Source organism: Hemitrygon akajei, chromosome 25 (assembly GCF_048418815.1).
Source record: "Hemitrygon akajei chromosome 25, sHemAka1.3, whole genome shotgun sequence".
Taxonomy (NCBI): domain Eukaryota; kingdom Metazoa; phylum Chordata; class Chondrichthyes; order Myliobatiformes; family Dasyatidae; genus Hemitrygon; species Hemitrygon akajei.
In genome coordinates this window covers 40,530,520-40,542,609 of record NC_133148.1, presented here as the reverse complement: position 1 = coordinate 40,542,609, position 12,090 = coordinate 40,530,520, and the positions used below count along the sequence as shown (strand labels likewise).

General features: G+C 48.6%; 1 protein-coding gene across 1 annotated transcript in view; it reads right to left on the bottom strand.

Moving 5' to 3' along the window:
* LOC140716274 (putative transcription factor ovo-like protein 3) overlaps window positions 1–11,570 on the bottom strand; it is a 37,712-nt gene extending 26,142 nt beyond the window's left edge. Inside the window, exons 1-2 of the mRNA XM_073028884.1 lie at window positions 11,472–11,570; window positions 8,390–8,532 (exon numbers count right to left, since the gene is read on the bottom strand). Coding sequence (XP_072884985.1) covers window positions 8,390–8,532; window positions 11,472–11,565 — 237 coding nt within the window. The 5' untranslated portion in view covers window positions 11,566–11,570. The remainder of the gene's footprint in view (window positions 1–8,389; window positions 8,533–11,471) is intronic.
* Between the last annotated feature and the right edge of the window lie 520 nt (window positions 11,571–12,090).

The window sequence follows — 12,090 nt, the reverse complement described above, 5'->3', positions numbered from 1 at the left end:
CTCTCATCTACGGGCAGTGCCCTGAATCATGACCCTTTGCCCCATGTCTGTACCCTTCACTGGCTCTCATCTACGGGCAGAGCTCTGAATCAAGACCCACTGGCCCATGTCAGTACCCTTCACTGGCTCTCATCTATGGGCAGTGCCCTGAATCATGACCCACTGGCCCATGTCAGTACCCTTCACTGGCTCTCATCTAAGGGCAGTGCCCTGATACACGACCCACTGGCCCATGTCAGTACCCTTCACTGGCTCTCATCTACGGGCAGTGCCCTGATACACGACCCACTGGCCCATGTCAGTACCCTTCACTGGCTCTCATCTACGGGCAGTGCCCTGATACACAACCCACTGGCCCATGTCAGTACCCTTCACTGACTCTCATCTAAGGGCAGTGCCCTGAATCATGACCCACTGGCCCATGTCAGTACTCTTCACTGGCTCTCATCTACGGGCAGTGCCCTGAATCATGACCCACTGGCCCATGTCAGTACTCTTCACTGGCTCTCATCTACGGGCAGTGCCCTGATACATGACCCACTGGCCCATGTCAGTACCCTTCACTGGCTCTCATCTACGGGCAGTGCCCTGAATCATGACCCATTGCCCCATGTCAGTACCCTTCACTGGCTCTCATCTACGGGCAGTGCCCTGAATCATGACCCACTGGCCCATGTCAGTACCCTTCACTGGCTCTCATCTACGGGCAGTGCCCTGAATCATGATCCACTGGCCCATGTCAGTACCCTTCACTGGCTCTCATCTACGGGCAGTGCCCTGAATCATGACCCATTGCCCCATGTCAGTACCCTTCACTGGCTCTCATCTACGGGCAGTGCCCTGAATCATGACCCACTGGCCCATGTCAGTACCCTTCACTGGCTCTCATCTACGGGCAGTGCCCTGAATCATGACCCACTGGCCCATGTCAGTACCCTTCACTGGCTCTCATCTACGGGCAGTGCCCTGATACACGACCCACTGACCCATGTCAGTACCCTTCACTGGCTCTCATCTACGGGCAGTGCCCTGATACACAACCCACTGGCCCATGTCAGTACCCTTCACTGGCTCTCATCTACGGGCAGTGCCCTGATACACAACCCACTGGCCCATGTCAGTACCCTTCACTGGCTCTCATCTACGGGCAGTGCCCTGATACACAACCCACTGGCCCATGTCTGTACCCTTCACTGGCTCTCATCTACGGGCAGTGCCCTGAATCATGACCCACTGGCCCATGTCAGTACCCTTCACTGGCTCTCATCTACGGGCAGTGCCCTGATACACAACCCACTGGCCCATGTCAGTACCCTTCACTGGCTCTCATCTACGGGCAGTGCCCTGAATCATGACCCACTGGCCCATGTCAGTACCCTTCACTGGCTGTCATCTACGGGCAGTGCCCTGATACATGACCCACTGGCCCATGTCAGTACTCTTCACTGGCTCTCATCTACGGGCAGTGCCCTGAATCATGACCCACTGGCCCATGTCAGTACCCTTCACTGGCTCTCATCTACGGGCAGTGCCCTGAATCATGACCCACTGGCCCATGTCAGTACCCTTCACTGGCTCTCATCTACGGGCAGTGCCCTGATACATGACCCACTGGCCCATGTCAGTACCCTTCACTGGCTCTCATCTACGGGCAGTGCCCTGATACACAACCCACTGACCCATGTCAGTACCCTTCACTGGCTCTCATCTACGGGCAGTGCCCTGATACACAACCCACTGGCCCATGTCAGTACCCTTCACTGACTCTCATCTAAGGGCAGTGCCCTGAATCATGACCCACTGGCCCATGTCAGTACCCTTCACTGGCTCTCATCTACGGGCAGTGCCCTGAATCATGACCCACTGGCCCATGTCAGTACCCTTCACTGGCTCTCATCTACGGGCAGTGCCCTGATACATGACCCACTGGCCCATGTCAGTACCCTTCACTGGCTCTCATCTACGGGCAGTGCCCTGATACACAACCCACTGACCCATGTCAGTACCCTTCACTGGCTCTCATCTACGGGCAGTGCCCTGAATCATGACCCACTGGCCCATGTCAGTACCCTTCACTGGCTCTCATCTACGGGCAGTGCCCTGAATCATGACCCACTGACCCATGTCAGTACCCTTCACTGGCTCTCATCTACGGGCAGTGCCCTGAATCATGATCCACTGGCCCATGTCAGTACCCTTCACTGGCTCTCATCTACGGGCAGTGCCCTGATACACGACCCACTGACCCATGTTAGTACACTTCACTGGCTCTCATCTACGGGCAGTGCCCTGAATCATGACCCACTGGCCCATGTCAGTACCCTTCACTGGCTCTCATCTACGGGCAGTGCCCTGAATCATGACCCACTGACCCATGTCAGTACCCTTCACTGGCTCTCATCTACAGGCAGTGCCCTGAATCACGACCCACTGGCCCTTGTCAGTACCCTTCACTGGCTCTCATCTACGGGCAGTGCCCTGATACACGACCCACTGACCCATGTCAGTACCCTTCACTGGCTCTCATCTACGGGCATTGCCCTGATACACAACCCACTGGCCCATGTCAGTACCCTTCACTGGCTCTCATCTACGGGCAGTGCCCTGATACACAACCCACTGGCCCATGTCTGTATCCTTCACTGGCTCTCATCTACGGGCAGTGCCCTGAATCATGACCCATTGCCCCATGTCTGTACCCTTCACTGGCTCTCATCTACGGGCAGAGCTCTGAATCAAGACCCACTGGCCCATGTCAGTACCCTTCACTGGCTCTCATCTATGGGCAGTGCCCTGAATCATGACCCACTGGCCCATGTCAGTACCCTTCACTGGCTCTCATCTAAGGGCAGTGCCCTGATACACGACCCACTGGCCCATGTCAGTACCCTTCACTGGCTCTCATCTACGGGCAGTGCCCTGATACACGACCCACTGGCCCATGTCAGTACCCTTCACTGGCTCTCATCTACGGGCAGTGCCCTGATACACAACCCACTGGCCCATGTCAGTACCCTTCACTGACTCTCATCTAAGGGCAGTGCCCTGAATCATGACCCACTGGCCCATGTCAGTACTCTTCACTGGCTCTCATCTACGGGCAGTGCCCTGAATCATGACCCACTGGCCCATGTCAGTACTCTTCACTGGCTCTCATCTACGGGCAGTGCCCTGATACATGACCCACTGGCCCATGTCAGTACCCTTCACTGGCTCTCATCTACGGGCAGTGCCCTGAATCATGACCCATTGCCCCATGTCAGTACCCTTCACTGGCTCTCATCTACGGGCAGTGCCCTGAATCATGACCCACTGGCCCATGTCAGTACCCTTCACTGGCTCTCATCTACGGGCAGTGCCCTGAATCATGATCCACTGGCCCATGTCAGTACCCTTCACTGGCTCTCATCTACGGGCAGTGCCCTGAATCATGACCCATTGCCCCATGTCAGTACCCTTCACTGGCTCTCATCTACGGGCAGTGCCCTGAATCATGACCCACTGGCCCATGTCAGTACCCTTCACTGGCTCTCATCTACGGGCAGTGCCCTGAATCATGATCCACTGGCCCATGTCAGCACCTTTAATGCATTGGTTGACCTGTCGTGTCTCCAGCATACAGATGCAATCACAAAGAAGGCAAGCTAGAGTCTTTGCTTACTTTGGACATTTATAAGTTTATGCGTGCCGCCGAACACTAACAAGCTTCTACAGATCTTTTATTTCATTTATTTATTGAACCTCCCTCTGCAATTGGATTGGTGATAATACCTTCTCCTCGCTGATGATCAACACTGGCACACCTCAGGGGTGTGTGCTTAGCCCACTGCTCTACTCTCTCTATACCCATGACTGTGTGGCTAGGCACAGCTCAAATACCATCTACAAATTTGCTGACAATACAACCATTGTTGGTAGAATCACAGATGGAGACGAGAGGGTGTACAGGAGTGAGATATGCCAACTAGTGGAGTGGTGTCACAGCAACAACCTGGCACTCAACGTCAGTAAGACAAAAGAGTTGATTGTGGGCTTCAGGAAGGGTAAGACGAAGGAACACATACCAGTCCTCATAGTGGGGTCAGAAGTGGAGAGAGTGAGCAGTTTCAAGTTCCTGGGTGTCAAGATCTCTAAGGACCTAACCTTATGGTCCCAACATATCGATGCAGTTATAAAGAAGGCAAGAGAGCAGCTATACTTCATTAGGAGTTTGAAGAGATTTGGCATGTCAACAAATACACTCAAAAACTTCTATAGTTGTACCGTGGAGAGCATTCTGACAGGCTGCATCACTGTTTGGTACAGGGATGGGGGGATGCTACAGCACAGGAGCGAAAGAAGCTGCAGAGGGTTGTAAATTTAGTCAGCTCCATCTCGGGTACTAGCCTGCAAAGTACCCAGGACATCGTCAGCGAACAGTGTCTCAGAGAGGCAGCGTCCATTATTAAGGACCCCCATCACCCAGGGCATGCCCTTTTCTCACTGTTACCATCGGGAAGGAGGTACAGAAGCCTGAAGACACACACTCAGCGATTCAGGAACAGCTTCTCCTCTGCCATCCAATTCCTAAATGGACATTGAACCATTGAACACTACCTCACTTGTTTTTGCATGACTTTTAATCTGACGTTTAAGTAAATCAACTACAATATACATATTCAATATACAAATGTATGTGTATTGTAGTTGATTTACTTATTTAATTTTTTTCCCTTCTGTATTATGTATTGCATTGAACTGCTGCTGCTAAGTTAACAAATTTCACAACACCTGCGGGTGATAATAAACCTGATTCTGACCCTGAATCGGCCCTGCTGACCTTTCGAGCCACGCCACCCAGCAGTCGTGCAATTTAACTCTAGCCTAATCACAGGACAATTTACAATGTCAAACTAACCTACCAGCTGGACCGTGGGAGGAAACCCACGCGGTCACGTACAAACTCCTCACAGGCAGCGGCAGGAATTGAACCCGGGTCACTGGTGTCGGGCTGTGCCGCCCTTTCCCGATGAAAGTATCCTGACCGGTTGCATTGCGGTCTGTTACGGCATTGGAATGCGCAGGAGCGTGAGAAGCTGTAGGGGGTCGTGGACTCGCCTCCCTCCCCACCATCAGGAGGCATTGCTCCACGAAAGCAACGCCCATCACCAACGATCCCCACCATGCTGGCCATCGGGCAGGTAGTTCAGAAACAACGAGAGATTCTGCAGATGCTAGAAGTCCAGAGCTTCTCACACAAACTGCTGGAGGAACTCAGCAGGTCAGGCAGCGTCGATGAAGGGGAATAAACAGTCGATGCTTCAGGCCGAGATCCTGAAGACCCACACCCTCCAGGTTCAAGAACAACGATTTCAATTCAACCATTCGATTCTCGTACCAACCCTTATCACTGGCAACGTCATGACCTTGAATCTCAGAATTGTCTACTGCATACATACTTTGACGATAAACGAACCTGGAACCTTGATCAATTTACACTAAATAGGACATTTCTTGTTCTAATCATGTTCTTTCTTGTAAAAGTGTGTATGATTTGTTGCTTGTCTTGAGAATGCTGCTTACCAGCTGCTGTAAATAAGTTTTTTATTGCACCGGTGTGTACGTGTACTAGAGCCATAGAAAACGACAGTGTAGAAACAGGCCATTCGGCCCATCTGGTCTGTGCTGAACCATTTAAACTATTAACCTGCACCGGGGCCACAGCCCTGCATACCCCTCCCATCCATGTACCTATCCAAACTTCTCTTAAACCCTGAAATGGAATTTGCATCCAGTTCTCCACTTGTCTATACGACTACAGTCAATAGAAGTAAGTGTCACAGTGAAAAACTTGCTTGACCCCTCTCACCCTGCTGAAACATTCTTTATTAAATTTACTCAAAAGCTAATTGACTTTACATCACAGTTACAGTCAGTTACTCAAACCTGTCATCGGGTCTTAGAGCACTACACCACAGAAACAGGCCATTCATCCCATCTAGTCTGTGCTGAGCTAGTCCCATCAACCTGCACCTGGACTGATCTCCTCCATGCTAATGTAAGATGATTTTGAAATTCCGAGACCGATGTGATTATTGTTGTGGACTGTAGTTCATGTTGGTCTCCTTCAGTCCTCTGTGTTTTCTTTCTTGTTGCTGATTGGGGGCTTGGGGGGGGGGGGTTTCATGTCCTTTTTGCCATTTTCCAGGTGAGCGATATGTTAGTTTTTGCACAGGTGTGGGGGGGGGGGGGCGGGGTTGGGGATTTGAATTGAATGAATTGAACTGATTTTATTTCTTACACCCTCCACATGCATGAGGAGTAAAAATCTTTACGTTACGTCTCCGTCCCCATTTGGGGTCTGGTGTTGGTGGTTTTTCCGTGTGGGGAGTCTGTTAGCTTTTGCATGTGAGAGAGAGGGGGTTGAGCGTTCGATGTTATTGTCGCTGTTCTGTTTTGCGAGGCAGAGGGTCATGGTTTAGGGGTTTGATGTTCTAGCTGCCATTGTGGGAAATCGGTTAGTTTTTGTGCGAGGGAGGGCTGGGGGTTTGTGATTTGCAAGCTTTGTTTCTTTTTCTTTATCATGTGGGGGGGGGGGAGTAGGCATCTTTTCTTTCAATGACCTACGTGGCCTTTTTCGTATTTCATGGCTAACTGGAGAAGATGAATACCAGAGTTGTATTCTATGTACATTCTTTGAACCTTTAAACCCCTCCCATCCGTGTACCTACCCAAATTTCCCTTAAATGTTGAAATCAAACCCACATCCATCACTTCTGCAGGCAGCCCGTTCCATACTCTCACCACCCTCAGAGATACGATGTTCCGTCTCACGATCCCTTGAAATATTTAAGGAGAGAATTCCAACTGGCTGCATTACCATTTGGTATGGGGGGGGGGGGGAGCGGCACTGCACAGGATCGAAATAAGCTGCAGGGATTTGTAAACTCAGTCAGCTCCATCATGGGCCCTGGCCTCTGTCGTATCCAGGACGTCTTCAAGGAGCAATGCCTCAGGAAGGTGACGTCCATCATTAAGGACCCCCAACACCCAGGACATGCCCTCTTCTCATTGTTACTATCAGGGAGGAGGTACAGGAGCCCGAAGACACACACTCAACGATTCAGGAACAGCTTCTTCCCCTCTGCTATCAGATTTCTGAATGCACATTGAACCCATGAACACTACCTCTCTACATTTTTTTCTCTTTTTATCTATTTAATTTAACTTTAAAAGCAATATATATAATCCATAAGTTCTTCTCGGGTTTCAGCTGGATACGGGTGTGGATTATAACTGGAGATGGCGGATATTGTCATCGAAGCATCAGTTAAAGTCAACCTGTACCCAGCTGGAAGCCCAAGAAGAATTTATGCGTCATATACGCTGGGAAAGCTCTATATCTTTTTTCAAATATTTTATACTTTTGCCATTATTTACGTATTTATTATTATGCATTATATTGTATTGCAGCTGCAAAACAACAAATTTCATGACTTATGCCGGTGACATTAAACTTGATTCTGATTCAGTTGACCCATGACCTCCAGTTCTAGTCTCACCCAGCCTCAGTGGGAAAAGCCTACTTGTATTTACCCTGTTTAAACCCCTCTTAATTTTGTATACCCCTATCAAATCTTTTCTCATTCTCCTACGCCCCAGGAATTAAAGTCCTAACCTAATCAACCGGCCCCTATAACTCAAGTTCTCAAGTCCCAGGAACATCCTTGTAAATTTTGGGTAACATAGAAACATAGAAAACCTACAGCACAATACAGGCCCTTCGGCCCTCAAAGTTGTGCCGAACATGTCCCTACCTTAGAAATTACTAGGCTTACCTCTAGCCCTCTATTTTTCTAAGCTCCATGTACCTATCCAAAAGTCTCTTAAAAGACCCTATTGTATCCGCCTCCACCACCGTTGCCGGCAGCCCATTCCACGCACTCACCACTCTCTGAGTAAAAAACTTACCCTTGACATCTCCTCTGTACCTACTCCCCAACACCTTAAACCTGTGTTCACTTGTGGCAACCATTTCAGCCCTGGGAAAAAGCCTTTGACTATCCACACGATCGATGCCTCTCATCATCTTATACACTCTGTCAGGTCACCTCTCATCGTCCGTCGCTCCAAGGAGAAAAGGCCGAGTTCACTCAACCTATTCTCTTAAGGCATGCTTCCCAATCCAGGTAGGTGACCAAAACTGTGCACAATTAGGCCTCACCAACGTTTATACAACTTCAACATAACATCCCAACTCCTGTACTCAATACTTTGACTTATGAAGGCCAATGTGCCAATAGGTTTCCTTATGACCTGATCTGCCCGTGACGCCACTTTCACGGGATTATGGATCTGCATTCCCAGATTCCTCTCGGATAAAAGAAAGGGAGCTCAGTTAGAGATGTACCTTGGCTTTGCCACTCAGAGACTGTCCTTCCAAATGAGGTTCTCCCTCAAGTAACTTTGCGTGCAGGTCATGTGACCTCACTTCTGGGTTGGTTGCTGCGTTTTGTTCAGACGAAGGTTGCATTGCTTGTCCGTATGAGTATTCTGTGGAAAGAAATAACATCTACTTACTGAACGTCTTGGGTACGTAGATAAAGGTTGCTCTTGTGTTCGGAGCAGTAGCAGGTACCTCTGACCATTGTGTAATAGCTAAGGTATGTATTGGTTTTGTTATATGGTCTCTGCTGAAATTGACCACAAGTTTTTTGTAGGTTTTGATATAAGACCATAAGAGATAGGAGCAGAATTAGGCCATTTAGCCCACTGAGTCTGCTCCGCCATTTCATCATGGTTGATCCTTTTTCCCTCTCAGCCCCGATCTCCTGCCTTCTCCCCGTATCCCTTCATGCTATCAGTCTCTGCCTTAAATACATCTAATGACTTGGCCTCCACAGCTGCCTGTGTCAATGAATTCCACAGATTCACCACTCCCTGTTTAAAGAAAGTCCTCCTCACCTCTGTTCTAAAAGGACACTGCTCTACTCTGAGGCTGTGTCCTCTGGTCTTAGTCTGCCCCCCCTGTAGGAAACATCCTCTCCACATCCACTCTATCGAGGACTTTCGGCATTTGGTAGGTTTCAAGGAGGTGCTCCTCGTTCTGATTGCATACTGCCTGAAGTCTGTGTTCCATCATGAGGGAGAGGAGGGTGATCAGTTTTACAACACAGAACATTCCATCACAGCACAGGCCCTTCAGCCCACAATGTTGTGCTGTCTGTTTAACCTTCAACCTAACCCTTCCCTCCCCCATAGCCATCCACTTTTCTTTCATCCGCGTGCCTGTCTCTGAAATATTGCTAATGTATCTGTCTCTACCACCAACCTGAGCAGGCGTCCAACACACCCACCAATCTCCACGTAAAAAGTATCTGCCTCTGATATCCCCCCCCTCTCCATTCACCTTTAAATTATGCCATCTCCTGTTAGCCATTTTCTGGGAAATATCTCTGGCTGTCCACTCTTTCATTGCCTCTTATCATCTTGTACACCTCTATCAAGTCACCTCTCATCTTCCTTTGCTCCAAAGAGAAAAGCCCTAGGTCGCTCAATCTAACTCCACAGGAATCCTGGTGAATTTCCTCTGTGCCTGCTCTAAAGCTTTGTGCAATGACTTGTCGCGTCTGCAATGCAGCGGCTGTGAGATCCCCTGAGGGAGGTCGAGGAGAGAGTGTTAGTGCGTGACTCTGGTGAGAGCTGACTGTTATTTGGCACTCGCCCCGGCACCCTTCCGTTTCAGCAAACAGGGTTACAGAGCCTTCGGTTTAACAGCTCATAGCATAGTGGTAAGTACAACGCTTTACAGTTCCAGCGACCCAGGTTCAATTCCCACCGCTGCCTGTAAGGAGTGTGTACGTTCTCCCTGATAGATAGATAGATAGATAGATACTTTATTCATCCCCATGGGGAAATTCAACTTTTTTCCAATGTCCCATACACTTGTTGTAGTAAAACTAATTACATACAATACTTAACTCAGTAAAAAAATATGATATGCATCTAAATCACTATCTCAAAAAGCATTAATAATAGCTTTTAAAAAGTTCTTAAGTCCTGGCGGTTGAATTGTAAAGCCTAATGGCATTGGGGAGTATTGACCTCTTCATCCTGTCTGAGGAGCATTGCATCGATAGTAACCTGTCGCTGAAACTGCTTCTCTGTCTCTGGATGGTGACCACGTGGGTTTCCTCTGGGTGCTCTGGTTTCCTCCCACAGACCAAAGACGTGCCGGTTGATAGGTTAATTGTTCATTGTAAATTGTCCCGTGATTGGGCTAGGGTTAAACTGGGGGATTGCTGGGAAGTGTGGCTCAAAAGCCACGCTACATAACTCACTAAATGATTTTTTAAAATTAATCAAAATATACTTTATTCAAAAATAAAATTATATACAATAAACCATAAATAAATCTGAACATAACCCCTCCATTTCCACAGCACTCTCCGTTTCTACCTCTGCACATCAGCCTCTCCTCTCCTTCTCTCCCTCTTGTCACTTTTTATTGCTCCTTTCCTCAGTTTTCTATATCCTCGCCTTTCCTTGTTTCACTCTCACTCTCCCGTTCCTGGGCTTCTTCCCCTGTCTCACTTCATTTACCCTACTGTATCTCCATCAGGGGTTCCGAACCTGGTGTCCACAGACCCCTTAGTTAATGGCATAAAAACATTTGTGAACCCCTCTACCATTATTCTTGCTTATTCAACGTTCCTGCCTCTCCCTCTCTCTTGTTCTCTCTTCCACCTTTCTCTCTTTTTACTTCTCTCTCCCACTTTAGCCTCTCCCCCCCTCTCCCTCTTTCCCCTCGCCATCTTCCTCTCTTTCCTTCTCTCTCCCACTTTTCTCTCTCAGTTTCTCTCTTTTCCCTCCCCTCTCCCTCTTTCCCCTCTCCATCTTTCTCTTTCTCTTTCCTTCTCTCTCACTTCTCCCCATCTCTCTCTCTTTTTCTCTCTCCTTCTCCCATTATCTCTCTTTCCTTCTCTCTCCCTTCCCCTCTGTTTCCTTCCCCCCTTTCTCCTCTCCCCTCTTCACCCTTTTTTCTCCTCTCCCCCTTTCCTTCTCTCTCCCTCTTTCCCCCTCTCTCTGTCTCCTCTCCCCTCTTCACCCACTCTCCCTTTTCCTTCTCTCTCCCCTTTCCCCTCCCTTTCTTTCTCACTCCCTCTTTCCCGTTCTCTCTCTCGAGGTTCAAAGTTAGAGGTACATTTATTATCAAGGCACGTATACCTTGTGCAACCTTGAAATCTGTCTCCCTACAGGCAGTCACAAAACAAAGAAACCCAAAAGAACCCATTAGAGGAGACGAATGAGCAGAGAGAGGGAAAAACAAGATGGGCAAACAATTAAAGCAAGCAAATAGTGTTCAGAATAGCTCTCTCTCCCTCACACACACACACACACTTTCTCCTTAATCTCTCTACTTGTTCCTCTCTGTCTCTCCCTCTCTCCCTGCACCAGGGGAGGTTTGGGATTGCACTGTAGAGAGAGCCTACCTGGAACGTAGAAATCCCCTCGCTGGTCATCTGACACGTGACCCCAGCTGCGAATACCACACGCACGTTTTTTGATGAGAAACGATCGGGGCATGGCTCTGAAAAGGGAGGCAGCCGACTCCAAGGTTAAAAGCTGCAGCCGAGATCACAGCAGGGGAACTGAAAACCCCAAACACCCACTGTCCACCCACCAAACAGCTGCCCTTTCTCAAACTGTCTTCCAGAGTTAGTTGTATTTAAGTCCAACTGCGGGCTCATTTACGTAATGAAACCAACGCAGTTAATGTGGATAGAAAAAGATGTTTGAATGGAATGTATTTAAATTTGCTCAGACAGTTTCAAAAGCTTTTCTTTTGTATATGTGCACATTGTGTGAGATTTTGCAAATGAGATCAATTGCAATTTCTCCATCCTCTTTATGTAAATCCCAAAGTTGCTATAGACATACAAATTACGGTTATATTTAAAGATTCAAAGATTCAAAGTACGTTTATTATCAAAGTATGCACGCAGTAATCAACCCCGAGATTCATCTCTCCACAGACAGACACAAAACAAAGAAACACCATGGACCTCGTTCTAAGTAAGACATCAAGCTTGCAACAGGGAAAAAAAACAA